The following is a 17160-nucleotide window of genomic DNA, read 5'->3' on the forward strand; positions in this document are numbered from 1 at the left end:
TTTGTTCAACTTCTGTACATCACTTATTGTTTTCGTGATACGCATGATTAGGAAATGTCACGCTATTTTAAGACACGTGGCTCTATGATGGAAAACCTCCAGTTCATTGAATATCCATATTCTCTTTGTATTGTTGCTCAGTTGATCAGCTTTTAAAACCTTATAAAGATCAGTCGACAGTTTTATTTACAGTGTATGAAGATGGGTATTTGAATTTCCAGGTGCTCACATAAAAAAAAGTTCATAATATTAATTATGTGCCGAAACAGTTTAGCATTACGTATATTTTCGTTGTTGGTGAACGACAGAATTGTCATTGCTGATTATTTTTCTTGAATCAGAATTATATTACATAATGTCTGTTACTTTCTCTGTTACAAGCGTTCGAGTCTTCGAAGAAATATTTTAAAGCCCATTCTAAGAAAAAAAAGTAGCTAAAGAATTTTGGTAGCCTTTGTTTTCGTGTGTAAAGAGAAACGCGTTCTAGTACACAGTTTTTAAAACGGAGAAAATAATAGTGTTCCAGTTAATGTTGAGTCCCCTTTCCACATAGATGGCGTTACATTTAGAGAGCGTGTATGGCGTATGACCACCAAGAAGATTCGTAGATCTTGAACAGGATGTACAGATGCAGCCATTCAAAATGCGCGTTGAAACCCCCTAAGAGCAAAATTATCTGCAGCATAGCGCGGAATACCGCGGTACGTGATTGGCTGGCCAAAATGACCGACAGGTGGCACTTGTGGTAAATTGCTTGTTAGTGAAACGATTGTTTCATTTAATCTCTTGACTGCATGTTTAAATCTGCTTAATACTGAATATAACTATGGAATTTTACAACTAAAGGGAAATTTTGGTAGCTGAGCATAAACATAAGAAGAGCATAACGTCTCTGTTCGCCATAAACAATATTAATTTAGGAATATAAATAATATGATCAAGCTGTAGATGGCTGGTAGTGGTAGTGTAAATAAAAAATACACAACAGTATTCCACTTTCTTAATAAACAAACATTTTAAGCATTTCAAGTCTTTCACTCGGTCACTTACTGTGGTTATTTTGGGAAGGTTTTGGTGTGATCATTCTATTTTATGTTTATATGCTTTATAAAAAGCTATGCTCGTTATCGCAGTAAAAAACGCATACTTTTTAGAATCTGCTTATTAGGGAATATAATAAGGAATTGTATATCTAAGAAATTAATAATATTAATTTAAGGATCTAAATATATTAATATAGCCGAAAATATTAACCTTAGTCAACTTTCTTTGTAAACATCTGTCAATATGACTCATTCACATGTGATTATTCGGAAACATTTTGCCTGCCCTTCTCAGCTATAGCGTAAGTTGCTGAGTGGCTTGTTGGTATAATGGCTTCAGTGTGTGACTTTCATTCTGGAAGCAGGGATTTGAATCCTGAACACACCATGAGTTCTCCTTTAACAAATACGCATTTAAAGTAGCTAATATTATGTACATTATATTGACATTTTATTCTCATATATCACAACGTGTTCAATAAATACCAAAAACATAAAAATGTAATATTCTATGGCACGATGGGCAACTGAAAAAATAAAAACTAAAAAATAAGAAATACCGTGTCCCTACCTAATATAGACATTGCATGACTTTAAAATCCATGAAAAACGGGGTTAGATAGTTATTTATGGGTTTAGATAGTTATTGACACTTTGATGCACGATCATCTTAGAATCTTTATGTAAGGTGTAATTTTTTTAACTTTTTAATTAAACATTTTGATTTTGTAAACACAACATGCGTATCGTGCAGATAAAATTCCTTCTCAACTCTTCCTGATGTGTGAAGCAATCAGCAATCAGCAGGTTGCTGAGGAAACAGGACACCAACCGCTGAGCTCCATCAAAGAGGCGGACCTGAGAGGAGGCTTGGAGTTCAGCAAGACCGTTCTGCAGCTTTGGACTGAGCGTGTCTGTGTGCCTTTAAAATTTAATAATGGAATGTAAATCATTTCTTTTAACTTGAAGTATTTTTAATTCTCATTTAACATAGCTTTCCCCTCAATCAGTTTTATATCTGAAACCATCGTTAAACAGAGCAGGTGCTTATTGTACTTTCTAATGACATACATTTGGGAAGATTATATATTTTAATCATTTTTATTTTTTAATACATTTTAGAAAAGTTTCATCTACACAAATACCACAGATTATTTTCGATTGTATTTCTGGATGTTGCATCGCACTTAGTTCAATATTTTATATACATCTAAACAAGAAAGTCAGGCGTTGGCATTAACTATTACTAATCAATAATTCAGATTAAAATAATCCGTATTTATCATTGTGATAAATCATTGCACTTCTTCCACATTTTAAAAAACCTGAATTTACAAGACTTTGTTCAAATATATGTTAAAGCTGACTATCAGAAAATAAGGAACATGTAATAGGTTTATTCCATGCTGAAAAGAGAAGAAAGAAAACAACGTTTCTGCCGTGGAGCCTGCTTCAGGTGTGATCCTAAAGGCTCCACGGCCAAAACATTGCGTTTTCCCCTGACACCTGAAAAAGGCTCCACAGCCAAAACGTTGTGTTTTCTTTCTTCTCTTTTCAGCATGGGATAAACCTATTACTTGTTCCTTTACAGCCTACGCATGCTGATGCAGCAACCCACCTGAACTACTATCAGAAAATAAGTAAGATACAAACTTTTAAAATAAAAAATTAAGGTTTCACTCTCCATCACTCGGCCATTGACCAGTTCTCGCTCTCCGGGTGTGAACTGTGCTTAACACAAACTCTAGTTAAACGGAGTAAGCAAGGTGTAAAGTGACTTTCTGTTAAATTAAATAAAGCTTCAGTACAGATTTTAAATTCGTCAAGCAATAAATTGCTGTTTGTCAAAATCAGCTACTTTGCAAGCAGACCACGACCTCTCAAAAGGTACCTTTGGTCTCTCGTGTAAACTCAACAAAGGTTTATTTTTTATCATTCTTGAAACCTGAACGATATGCCTCATTCATATTACCCTCCTCTCCTGCAGAGTCTCACCTCCCGCTGTTCCACACACGCAAATCAGATCTACAGATATAGAGTGCCTTGCAAAAAGTATTCTTGCTTTGTGTTCGGTTATGCCGTTTTCCGAATAGTCTTTCAGTGAAAGGCATAATATTCCGATTGGATGATTCAGCTGGAGTTTTCACCAAGTTTATTCACACTGCTTTAAGCCTCACCATTGCTGATGTGTTTCACTTCATGGACTTTCTTCTTTAAATTAAACAGCCCTTTTCATCCAAACCAAACAAGAAAAAAAGCATTTTCAGAGAGCAATTACTTTGTTGGCATATAATAAGTGATTAGATTTACGAACAATCTAACTTTGTATTCGTTTAAACAGTGGAATTCCAGCTGCAAAAAGTTCGCCCCAGAGACTGCACTAGTTCTGCCTGTCATAGACATTCAGGCAAGGGAGGTGAATGAAGCAATATCAAGTGCAATAATTCAGTGATCAGTAATAACAGTTTAAAAAGCAAATCCAAATTTATTCCATCAGTTGCTCAACAATACAGCGTCCAGCAGTAATTGCTGGCGATGGAATGTCTTTTCTGCAAGCACAGCGGGGGGTCGCAAAATTAAAAGCTGCAAGATATAGTGACATAACAATAGCGCAATAAAAATAGAATAAAATGAAAATATACTCAATATAAATAGAACAGCTATATGTCCAGTGCATACATTACATCCAATACATTATGTGCATGTAGTGCAGTATGCCAAATACAATGAAAACGTTATGTCCAAGTAACCTGACCATTTAATCATGTAAAAATGCTGGGAACTTCACAATTTAAGATCTCTGTAGGACAAGAAACAAAAGAGAGAAGTGTAAGCTTTTTTTAAGGCTAAAACTAAAATTCAGTTTAAAAAAATTAAGGCAAATGAACATTGGGGATGTTAAAGTGTTAGAGATAAAAATACAAAAATGCACATGAGCCAAAATTTTTAGAATCGGAGCAGGTGTTACCTTGAAATAAGCAAACAGAAAAAAAGCCATGACCAGACAGTGCTGAAGAGGGATGCAGGAACACTTGCCAAAGCTTAGATAAACAAAAAATCACAGAAAGGGGTGTGTTACAAAAGAACATGTGAATGTGAACATGTGAACCTGAAGCAGATTTGGCAGAGAGTGAGGGACTTGAATAATCAGGTGCATTTCTGGTAGGGAGACTATGAAGGTTTGATAGGACAGAGGATTGGAAACTTAGCACACATGAAAAACAGAGCAATTGAGTAAGAGAGCCCTTATATGAATTAATAGCAAACATGGTTTAATGGAAAGCTTCTCAAACAGTTGAGCATTCAGGTAGATTGCCAGGGGAAAGCATTTGTAAATATTTTGTTAAAGCAAGTCTTTGTTTGCAACACATAAAATACATTCTTCCAATAAAGTAATCTAGCCTTTGTCACTAATGGAACTACTAAAAAAAGAGATATAGAGTTGGTGCAAGATGTTAACAGTGAAAACAGGTATTTGTAACTGACCCATTTCAAGAAGGAGATTTTCAGAATAATAATACATCAAGCAAGATATGGAAAGCACAGACAATAGCTAGTTAGATTGATTAGATCCAGAGAAGAGGAAAGGCCGACTCCTTAAACCAGCACTATAAAATAATTTATCCTCAGTGAGATCCTGCCATCTCATAGTGGATTTCTATCACTGTGTATACAGTAGTTACACAGTGCCTTTAGTTCCATCTATTTTCTAATCTCTTTATCCTTTACAGAGTTAGCTGGAGTCTATCCCAGCAAGAAACGGATTCAAGGCAGAATACACCCTGGACATAGTGTCATTCCATCACAATGCAGACAAACAGACACAAACGCACACTTAAACCAGGGTCAGTTTTCCCCTAAGCCAGTTAACCTACCAGTATGTTTTGGACTGCAAGGGGAAATTAGATTACCTGGAGAAAACCCACATTAACCCAGAGAGAACATGCAAACTCCACACATACAATACCTCAGGAATTGAAAATAGGACCTCAGCACAGCAAGACAGCAATGCTAATCACTGTGCCACCATTAAAAATAGATGGATATCTAAGTTATCTTTCCAGTTCAAAAATTTCCATTCATAATTAAATTTTGAAAGCCTCTGAGACATCTGGTGCTACTGTTGTATTTATGAAGAAACATACAAAAGGCATGCTCACCACTGTGCCATACGATTCCTCAGTTATATTTCATTTTTTTAACAGTTATGATTATTAATTGTTGATTGTTAGCAAAATATTTAAAATGATATTTTACCCTATTTTCCACGTGTGATGCCGTTAGGAAGTACAATTAGCTCCTGCTTTGTTTAAAGATTGTATGAAAAATAAATCTAAATGGCGAGAAGGCTATGTTTAAAGTTGATTATGAGACTTAGAAGACAAAGATAACGATTTACGTTGTAATAAGTGATAAAAACAGATGTGATTGGTGCCATTCGCACTCTACATTATAGAAAGCTCATGTTGTGCTGATCTGTCCTATACAACAGGAAGAGAAGAGAATGTGATTTATTTCTGTATGAAACGAGTGTTGCGTTTATGAAATTCAGGGTTTTTTTAAACGTTTAATTAAAAAGTAAACATCTTACAGCGTACACAAAGATTCTAAGATGATCACAACGAAGAAAAACCCCCAGTTTTTACTATAACCTATTTTTTTACAGCTTTTAAGGACATGCAGTGTTTAAGTTAGGCAGGAACACGTCATTGTACCTAATTTTGCTTTTAAAAATTAAAAAAATCATTTGCTCATCGTGTGATAAGCTGTTCTCTGATTACTTGCAATTGTAAAAAAATAAGCCGTCCCTTCTCCCTTGTTTAACTTCGATTTAGGCAACTAGGCATACCTCGCTCATTTTGAATGGCTAGATCTTGAGTTTCTGACGGAGTGGTAATGAACTGTGAAATAGTCTCCACTGTAGTGACTTTTCCTTCTTTAGGTTAAGTGCGTTTATTAAATTTGTGAATGAGTGGGTTGTTTAATAAAGATTGCATTTTTCATTATCTTTTGGAATTCGTGACTTGTAATATTACTGCTTTTTTTAAGACGGAGAAAGGGACAAATCCTCAAAATCAATCCCACAGATCTTTCTGCGTGGTTGTGGAATTTTCTTAAATCTGCGTAGTTTGGTTTCCATAGATACATATAAAAAAATTGATTTTTTTTAAAACCTGCTCAGTGATTGCCTGTTGTACAAACCAGTGGGCTTCTGAGTACCCTTACAAGTCAGGCTGTGGATGAAGGAGTTGGGGGGGGGGGGGTCCAGGCATTGCACAGCTGACACCTGCTGCCTTCTGTTTGTGAGACGTGCATCCCTCACTGATGTCACTGAGCCCTGGAGCTAGCAGGGCTCCCAGAGCGCACACTGTGGATAATACAAAGTTGATCATTTCCTTTATCAGTTCTCAGCAACCATACTAGTTTTCAAATGAGTTACAGTGTAACTATTTGCGTTTCATTTTCCACTTGTGGGTGGCACTCTGGTTAGCATTGTGCCCTTGACTTGAGGTGCTTTCCGCCTGGAGATTGTATGCTCTCCCTGGGTTTATGTAGGCTTCAGATGCTCCAGTGTTCTCCCACAGCCCAAAACCATTACTGGTAGGGTAATTGGCTTCTGAGAAAATTGGCCCTGTATGAGCGTGTGTGTGTGTCTGTGCCCAGCAATAGACTAGCATCCCACCCAAGTTTTTTCCTGCTTTATGCCCATTGCTTGCCCGAATAGGCTCTGGCTTCCTTTGATTCTGTATTGGATAGAGCATTTAGAAAATGGAAGGATATTATCACTCATTTATTATAATGGATATCAGGGTCCCGTCTCTAAAAATAGACTAAAGGCTAATATGAGGTATAACCACCACATTTGTCATGGACATCAACATCCAACATTCATTTTCTCTGTAATAATAAAGGCTGAAATACTAAACATCAGGAGAAACAGCGTTGCAGCATTAGTAAAAGGGAAATTACCAATGTTTTTGCAGCAGGTGTATCTTTGCAGCTCAGACGTGAGCGTCTCGGGCTGGTATCGCATATGGCTGTCACAGGAAAAAATGCACTACGTTGTAGATGTCTTGTGGGGTTCTGTCCCAGTCCTCCTTTATAGTTAGAGCAAGCATGTATCTGTTTTCTCGTCTCTGAGACCTAGATGCCACATGTTGTCCTAACTTTTCCCACAGATGTTAATTCAGAATCAAGTCTGTCACATTCTCATCTTGTAAGAAAGCCATTATGAGCCTTTGTGTTATGCTGCTGGTATGTTCTCAGAATAGGATGAGGCCACAGGAAGTACAGCAACAGAGTTCTCGGGACTTGGACAGTGTTTCCACCTTTAGTGGGATTAACATCAATCAGTTGTGACCTGACATTTGTGATGCAGTTGGACTGTGTGAAAAAGAGCACAGAATTGACTAGCGGTCTCCCAGCTTGTGGCTTATTGTGGACAGACTTTGTTTGGTTTTAATGTCTTGCCAGTATGTGCTTTCTTGGAACGACACTTGACGCGAGTGACATTCAAGTTATATCACATGTTAACTTGTTCCCACTCAGATGTCTCACTAATGAGCCAAAAATCGAGGGAGAGAAAATTGCTGAAAAACCTTGGATAAACATCCATTTAGCTTCCCTCACATTTGTGTCGTTTCAGTGGCAGTGGGGAGGACTCGTTAGACAACCTTATTCGCAGGTGTCCCCTCACTCCCTCTTTGTCTCCACGGAAACGAACCACCAGCCAGAGCAAAACAGAGCCTCCTTTGCTAAGGACCAGCAAAAGGACAATCTACACTGCAGGGCGGCCTCCTTGGTACAATGTCACTGGAACCACCTTCAAGGAAGCCTTTGTAATTGGTAAAAAGATCAAATGTCTACTCAATGCTACTTAATGCTTTTCCTATAGCTACCTAAGATGGTCATTATGATCTGGTATGAAAAGATTTCTGGATCTTGTAGGATTGATACAGTGGTCAGTTCAGAAATGTTTTATACCATACATTTACATTTATATTAAGGCAAAATAACCTAAAATGACAGAGCTTTTCATTCTAAAACCTAAAATGACAGACCTTTTCATTCTATCATCCCCTTGTACGTATTATGTGATTTACACATTTAATTTGCATATCTGGGGAACCAAATTAGCCATTTAAAGCACAGAGCAGAAACGCTTTGTTTCAAATGATATAAATTGAGGAGTCTATAACTGACAAGAGCGCCAGAGGGACCCTGGTCATTATCATTAGTATGCAGTCTGTTACCTTTCAGTGAGGCTAGCTGACAGGTTACAATTTCACACTTGGTTGTGTTCTGGCTGATTATTCCTATAAAACCCCATCCTTGTGACCCTCTGAGCACCCTGAGAATTCAGACATTTTGGGGGAAAAAAACCATTTGAAGTGGAATGATCGGCTTGTATCAAAGGTCCCAGATAATGGAAATATATCTTGGGAAGATATCAAATGAGTATTTCAGATAGAAATTGATCTATAACATAATTAAAACCTTAACTAATGTATGATTATTAAATATCCTCTAATAAAAGGGAAAGTTGTGGCCGTTCTACTATTCATGTGTTTAAGGGCAAAGCAGCAGTATTGCTATGCTATTGAGTATGGCAAAACCATTTGTCTTTTAAATATCAAATTGGACAGAGCAGGAGAATAAGCCAAGAACTTCCTACTGATTCCCTTGAAATATAATTTACAGTAAATGATATAACAAAAAAAATCTCAATAAGCAAGCAGTAAATGGGGGCTTCTTACAGCAGATTCTGTGAAAAAAGCATTTAAAAATATTCTTCTATTTTTAAAATGCAGTGGTTAATAATAACCCTGGGCTTGTCTCTTAAGGCAAGTTACTTGTATGGATAAATCATACTCTGCAGTTCCTGTTTGCCCATATGCTAGGCTTCATTTCCTACTAAAGAACAAGCAGGTATGGTTTTAATAAACTGCTTGGATTGACAGCCAAAAGCATATGAAAAACATCATCATTGTTAAATTACTAAAAACATATACCAAATAGTTGATTGGGATCTGCACATCGCATAGATACTTAGGAATTTACATATCTGTAGACTACTATTTGTATTTCATGGATATTAGCAAACACATCAAATGTTTTATACTCCTGTCAAATAGAAAATGTCTTATATTAAGGTGTTTTCATGTCCTTCCCTTTTGATCATTTACCTACTTAAGAGAGACAACAAAAATATTGTTGTAGTTCAAGGGAGGGGAGCACATTATGCATTAGGCTACATACTCTACCTGTCTAGATCAGTGCTTGAGGAGTTTTGTTGAGGATGTGTGTGTGTGTGTTTGACAGGACTGTGTGGTGGCAGTGCTTCTGGGAAGACCACAGTAGCAAATAAGATTATAGAAGCCCTGGATGTGCCCTGGGTTGTGCTTCTTTCCATGGATTCTTTTTACAAGGTAAGTTTGTGCCAGGTAAGAGACAACTAGAGGTAGCCGGGGTGACCTTCCAGCCAGCCACTGCTTAGGAAAAAATAACCTAAAATAAAGTACTGGTTCATGAGAAATTTCCCTTGGAAAAAAAGCAGAGCAATCCTCATAGCTCTTTACTACCTTGAGATAAAAGTATCCAAGATGTATTTTTTCAGGACTGAGGAATTAAAGAACAAGCAGGTATATTTACGGCACAATGAAATAGAAGGAATGTTTTGTGTCTGCTTGGTACTTACAAGTAGAAGCAAGCTTTTCTAGTGCTTAATGTTGATAAGGCTCCATATGAAATAAGCACTTTTATACTGTTATTTGTGTGCTTCAAGACCCTTATGTGGGTACCATACTCGTTCTTTTCTGATGTTTTTGTGCAGGTTGATTGCCAAAACTCATAACAAATGAATGTGATTAAATGTGAGTCACGGATTTTAATATTAAATATGCTACAACTGTCTTAATTTCATAAAGCATTTACTAATTAATAGCTTATTGTATTAAATGACTTTGAGAATAACAGTAGAGGATACTGGATTTTTAATGTTTTGTTTTGAGCTTGTTAGTTCCTGCATCTTTTGGTTCTGTTTTGGTGGAATGTTGTCATGTTCCTTCTCAACAGTGGCTTTTGTTCTTGGTCCCATTTCTTTAGTTCTTACATTCCCAGAAAGTACATTTAAGGTACTCTGAATACATTCTTTTAAAGGACAAGGAGAAAGAACTACTTGAGAAAGCAAGGTAGCTTGCAGCCAGTGCAGCTTCCTGCTAATGCTGAAATTTGAATGTGTGCTTCTGTAATTGTCAGTTGAAAAATGATTCTTTTGCTTAAATATGCTACAACTGTCTTAATTTCATAAAGCATTTACTAATTAATAGCATATTGTATTAAATGACTTTGAGAATAACAGTAGAGGATACTGGATTTTTAATGTTTTGTTTTGAGCTCGTTAGTTCCTGCATCTTTTGGTTCTGTTTTGGTGGAATGTTTCATGTTCCTTCTCAACAGTGGCTTTTGTTCCTGGTCCCATTTCTTTAGTTCTTACATTCCCAGAAAGTACGTTTAAGGTACTCTGAATACATTCTTTTAAAGGACAAGGAGAAAGAACTACTTGAGAAAGCAAGGTAGCTTGCAGCCAGTGCAGCTTCCTGCTAATGCTGAAATTTGAATGTGTGCTTCTGTAATTGTCAGTTGAAAAATGATTCTTTTGCTTGTAGGCCTTAAAAGATGCTTCATCGAACAAGTTGTAATTAACGAAATGCTGCAGCCAGAATTCTTCTGCATCTAAGATAAAACTATCCTATTTCATTACCTAAGGCTTTACTAACCAACAGAATAATACTTTACTGATGACTACTTATTTTTCTTATATAGGGACAGTGTATGGCCACAGGTGTTTGAGCGAGACACGTCTTTGCTTTGGGTTTATTCTCATTTGTCTTAAGAACCCGAACTAAAGATGGTATGTGTTGAGATATTCAGCTTTAGTATCAATGTTTTCTGTTTGATTTCATATCTACTCAGATCTAAATCTTCATATTTCATTTGTTTATAGTAGCAAATGTAGGGTCCAGAATGCCACTTGAATTGTTTTACCTGAGCTCTTTTTTTAAATTTTTTTTAATTGAGCAAATCACGTGCTCAGTGAGCCCAGTTGTAATGATGTTTTCCAGTAAGTTTAAGCAGTAGGTTTGTTTACAGACTTCTGCTTCTGTTACTCTCAAGGGCCAGTCTTGTGTCCATCACCCAGAGGCTTCCTATTTACTAAAATGTCGTGACACAAATGTCTGGACACATAATGGAAAGACACTATTTTGAAAATAAAATAATACGGTATGACAGGGTCTGCATCTAACCCACAGGTGCTAAGTAAAGAGGAACAGGAGCTGGCAGCTAAGAACGAATACAACTTTGACCATCCGGATGCCTTCGACTTTGAGCTGCTAGTAAATGTGCTTAGAAAACTGAAGAAAGGAAAGAGCATTAAAGTACCTGTGTATGACTTCACCATGCACAGTCGCCGCAAGGAGTGGGTAAGATCTGTGGGAGGGGAAGTATAAAATTAAAGGAAAGGAATAGCCTTTGAATGGGTTTATGGTTGTCTTCTAAGTCATGCCGGTTCTTCTGGTATCCTGGTTTAGAGTTCAGATGTTTTGTTAGTGTGTGAAGAAGTCTTCTATTAAAGAAGCCGTCTATTGACAGATCAATTTTAACACAATAGGAAAGGCACAACAATTAACTTTTTTTAGAATCTTAATTTTATTCATGTGGTACTATATTTTCTGCTTCAATGCCACAAGTCGTAACACTGAAAAAAGTTAACGTTTTCTGTTTTTTATTGCTTATTGACCAAATTATGTTTATTAAAATAATTTGGAAATGCAACTTATGGGACATCGAAACTATGATTAATGACTGCCCAGTGGTGCTAGTGCTGTGTGGATAATTTAAGATTTTTAACTGTACTTAAATGTTAGTGATGCTAAACCATTTCTCTTACCTTATTTCCTTCAGCTACAAACTCAATTAAGCTTCACAAGGGAAAAGCAGTAATGCATTAAAAGGTTCCAGAGGTAACATGTAACAGTCAAATCCAACCTTTTCTTTACAAAGTGAAACAGATTCTCTTCTTTTTTTTGTTTAACTGAGAGGCAAATTAATTTCATGCATGAATGCACCCAGAAAATTATTTTAGGATCTGTTAAGTGTTAGATGTAGTTCAAAACAGTGTAATGACTGTGCTATTTTGTGTACCTTTGAGTTCAAATATGGTATTCTGCCAAGTTACCACTCACAACTCTAACTAGGACCATTGCTTCTTATAACTTCCTGAAAGTCATATGTGTCGCATTCTGCTCTATTACTTTACAGCCATTTAGAAATATTTACCAAAGAGAGATTATTGCAGCATAAATCCGTATTAACTGATGTGGACATTGAGCTTCTGTGCACTGAATGACATTCAGTGACAAACTAGGTGTGGATAACCTGATTCTGAGATGCACAAGGTTTATTGTTGACACTTGCATGGTATAGTATAGGGGTCAACAGCCTGTGGCATGTGTGCCATTATTGGCATGCTGAGTGTTTTTTAACGACGTGCAATAAAAGTCTAATAAGCTACAAAGAAATTAAGTTAAAAAATTATAAAATGTATGATTGACTGTTCTTTAATTCTCTACAACATGCTACCCAATTACAATTCTTTGACATATTTGGTTTATTTACTGCATTATTTGTAGCAGGGCTAATCTTTGTTTGAATGCTTTCATGGGAAAGCTGGCAATCCATGCTGCTGAAAACATTTCACATTTAAGTTTAAAGTCAAGCATTTTGGACTAAATGGTGGTGGCTTAGAAAGCAAAATTAGATGTTTGCTCATTTCAGCCCTTTGGGAGAGATGAATATGGATTTGTTCAACATTAAGACAGTGTGCTTTGTGCCCTATGTTTGTACCCATAAATGCACAAAGAAAAATGCAAAATATTGTTTCTAACGTTACGCCATATGAATGGACTGAAACTCTGTTACCAGGGTGTTGATCCAACTGTCTTGGGACTATACGTAATGTGGCATTTCTTGCAAAACCTTGACACCTGAACAGGATGTCAAACCTTTACTTGAAGTGGAGGCCATTGTAGGGTGAATCACTGAGAAGCTTCAGAAATTGCTACCTTTATCAGCCATTAAAAAATGTGCACTTTACATTGATCAGGACATTCAGGAATAAATGCCGGTAAACGTTTTCACTGACACACAATGATTTCTTGACATTCTTCACAGAGGTGAATTTCTGTATGGGTCTGCCTGTCAGGCGCTGCTTCTGAATGCAGGACCTACCCCCGTTAAAATTGATAACACAATCGATTCTGCTACTCCTGGCGAGAGAGCTACCCTATTACAAGGCTCTGCTTAGTGACCTGTAGCACGCTTCCTAAAAAATTCCATTATTGGGTATCAGATAAATTCTGAAGATCGTAATTACATAAAACAAAAAGCTGAAATGGGAAAAAAAAGTCCCATCAGCTAGAGAGATAAAATGGAAGATGAAGTGAGGAAGAGCCTTGCAGATAAACATTTTGTTTTGCTGTATGAAAATCTAATATATCCTTCCAGCTTACAAAAGTGGACTTTTTGCTCTGTCAGGCAGTCCAGCCTCCCTCCAGCCTACCCCTTTCTTTTCCTTAGTGTAACAGAGTGCAGAATTGAGCTAGTACATCATAGAAAAGCTGAGAAACTAAGTTTAGTTATCTGCACTGGCAGGAAAGGTTTGTCTCTGCCTCCTCAAAAAACAATTCCTGGAGCTTTCCTAAAATATATAGGGTTCTCTGTTTGTGTCCTTCAAGATGTTTTCATAAGAAAAATATATGACTTAAGTGGGTCACCAGGTTGTTTATTTAGGATAACGAGGTATTAATTGGTGTTACATTCTTTATTCTTTAAAAAAAGTGAAAGAATTGCTGAATGTGAAGTTTCTTAATAGTTTTTTTGCGATATGTAATTTTATTTACAGTGCAGTTTTGATTGCAAGGGCCATCAAAGTAAGGAGTAGATGAGACCCTAAAGATCACCCTGCGTTGTGATTCTCCTGTCAGTGTGCCCAGCCTGCTTCTACCTGTTATTATTTAAAAATGTTCGGTAGTTCTCTTCTGTCCCTAGAATGAGATCTGATGTAGACAGAAAAATAGCAAGTGAGGAGAGTGTTGTCAGATGTTCAGTTTGTCTGTGTGTCTCTTTGCACTGTGTTTATCTGATACCATCTTACTGGAAGATGGAAGAGTTGCCAGACAAGAAGACAATGGAAACCAAGACAAATCTCCATAAAAATTGATACCACAATTGCTTCTCTTAGCTGAGTGATCGTACATTGTAAAGTTGTTGAATTTAATATTATTGAGTGGCAGTAGCACACATTTAGACTGACAACAAATTAAGTTTCATATTTAATCCAGTCCATTTGATTTTGCACAAATCTAGCTTATACTTCACATTTATACAGCATTAGAGCACATAGATCTTAATTAAAAATTAGCAGCTGGTGAAGAGATAATTTGTGACACTAAACCAAGTAGAAAATGGAGCCGTTTATGGGTACTTGGAGATGTACACCAGATGAACTAACGATAGTGGCATTGTGCAAGTCATGCCCTCTCAGATGCTTTCCACACAGTTTTTTAATAATCCATATCTGTGTGCTGCATAAAACTGTAGTAAATATAGCACATTCAAAAGATGAGTGTAGTATTTATCATTAGATTCTATCTACCTTAGTTATGAGTTAGAAGTGCAAAGCCAAATTCTGAAGTATACTAACGAGAGTGAATGTCCTTGGGTGTCATAGACCTGAATAGTCCTGAATTGATCTTTTGAAAATTTATGGCAAGACTTGGAGATTATAGTGCATCACCTGTTCCCAATGAATTGGGGGTAATTGTGTCAGGAAAGAATGAACAAAAATACACAATGCCACTGTGGTAGAGACCTGTCTAGAAATATTAACAGCAGTAATTGCTGCCAAAGGTTGATTCTACCAAGTACTGACTTAGAGTGCTGAATACTTATGAAGTCAGTAAGTTTCACTTTGTACATCTTCTTTTCAGATTTTCCTAACATTCACTTTAGTTCATGTAGAACATTGTTCTGTTTAGTCTTTTTTAAAAAGGTCATTTAAAATGCATATACATTGATTGAAGTTCATTCTAATGTAATCTTTTTGTAAGATTTGAAATTTTTGTAAATTGAAAAAACAAAAAACATTTCAACTGAGGAGCCTTTTTCAGGTATGTGGAAAGCTCTGCAACTAAAACATTTTATTTTTTTCTTTTTGCTTTTCATCACCAAATTAACCTCATCTTGATCCTTGGCAACTGCAAGATAAAACAGATCCCCATGCTAAACTGTAGGGAGACACATTAAAAAATATTAAGTATTTAACCCGTTATTATTGCACTTTTAACATTGATACAGAGTGTTAAATAAGAGATAAGATAAGATCACCTTATTGGCCATATACAATTACCTGTATTAAGAATTTGTCTTTTCGCATACCCCAACTTCCTCTCCATGAGACACACAGACAGGGAGAGAGTGCAGGGTCAGTCATTAATACGGCGCCCCTGGAGCAGTTGGGGTTAAGGGCCTTGCTCAGGGGCCCAACAGAGTAGAATTCCTCTGCCGGTCGTGGGATGCAAACCGGCAACCTTCCAGCCACAGGCTCACATCCTTAGCCATAGAGCCACTGCACCACCCTTGTTGTTGTGTCTTTCTTGTGAAACAGTTGATGGTATACTACTCTCTGTAGAGGTTGAGATACAGAAAGATATGACTTACTGTATGGTTGTTTGTTTTAAACTTCTGCTCTTCCATCTCATAATGCAGAGTTTGGGCAAAACCACAACCTTGAAAGAATGCCAGTCTATTAGGGGATATTTTACTTGGAAATGCAAGGACTCTGTCACAGGGGTGATGTGATTACTTGCGTTTCACAAGGTCAGGAATCTAGATACTGAATTCTGAAATACTGTATTGTAACTTGTTGTGGACACTTCTACAAGTCTGGCATTACAGTAGTGTTTTACTCCTAGCTCTGACAGTTATCCCAGAGGAGTGGCTAATTCCACACTGAGCCTATCCTAATGCTTCTTTTCCCACACATAGACTTCCTCTGAGTGCTAATTACCCATTCAGACCTGCTGTGCCTAATTTTGAAGGTCAATTAACGACGGACATGTTGGCTCAATGCCTGACCATGTGGCCTTCATTGCCTCTTTTAGTATTTACTTGGATTTGAGTCCCACCTGCATAGTGATACTTCTGACCATCTACTGCTATGATGTTGTACCACTCTACTGCTCCCAGTGCTCATGTAGTGGGGCTCTTTTGTGTTATGTTGGTTCATATTAATTGGGCTGTTTTTTGGGATGGGAAACTCATATTGTTTGTTTTATTACTCTTAAATTGGAGTTATGTGTTCTAAAATATTTTGTATGTTTTTCTCACGATACAGCACAGGAAGCAGTATGAAGAAGGAATCATATAATATGTATCTTAATGTTCTGTGTTGTAAAGCAGTACGATGAAACAACCATTCATATTCGGACCACTTCATCCAATTCACGGGGAAGCAAATGATGGGGTACACTCTGGACAGGACACAAGTCCAACACAGGACACACACACTAACACCTGGGCCAATTTTACCCAATACCAGTTAACCTGCTAGTATGTCTTTGTGGGAGGAAACAGGAGTACGTTGAAGGAACCTCCACAAACATGGGGAGAAATTACAAGCTCCACCCAAATAGCACCCTGTTAGCTATCAATTCATTATATTGTTAAACATGGTTAGTTAGGACTTTGGCCTACTGTTAATCTAGACACTGCTATTCTGCTTCATTAGTTTTGTGTTTGGTACACAAATGTTTTTGTTTATTGTTATTGCAGTACGTAAAAAATGAATACAGATCTTAAAAGGGTAAATTGCCAGGTGTGCCATTTGTTTTTGCACTTTTTTAACTTTGTTTTTTTTCTCTTTCAGAAAACAGTTTATGGAGCAAATGTAGTTATATTTGAAGGCATTCTTGCATTTGCCAACAAGGAACTATTGAAGGTAAACTCCATTTGGTTAAGTTTCTTATGAAAAAACATGCTCAGTCTTGGGTTTTTT

At 36.9% G+C, this 17160-nt stretch overlaps 1 protein-coding gene across 2 annotated transcripts in view; it reads left to right on the plus strand.

The window, feature by feature from the left end:
- The window catches only part of LOC102698802 (uridine-cytidine kinase-like 1), a 45294-nt gene that overhangs the window by 746 nt on the left and 27388 nt on the right, over positions 1-17160 (plus strand). For both annotated transcript variants that reach the window (XM_015345357.2, XM_015345364.2), the window contains exons 2-5: positions 7690-7889; positions 9366-9472; positions 11357-11527; positions 17032-17103. In XM_015345357.2, the coding sequence (XP_015200843.1) occupies positions 7690-7889; positions 9366-9472; positions 11357-11527; positions 17032-17103 (550 nt within the window). The remainder of the gene's footprint in view (positions 1-7689; positions 7890-9365; positions 9473-11356; positions 11528-17031; positions 17104-17160) is intronic.

The sequence above is a fragment of the Lepisosteus oculatus genome, chromosome 2 (genome assembly GCF_040954835.1).
Source record: "Lepisosteus oculatus isolate fLepOcu1 chromosome 2, fLepOcu1.hap2, whole genome shotgun sequence".
Taxonomy (NCBI): domain Eukaryota; kingdom Metazoa; phylum Chordata; class Actinopteri; order Semionotiformes; family Lepisosteidae; genus Lepisosteus; species Lepisosteus oculatus.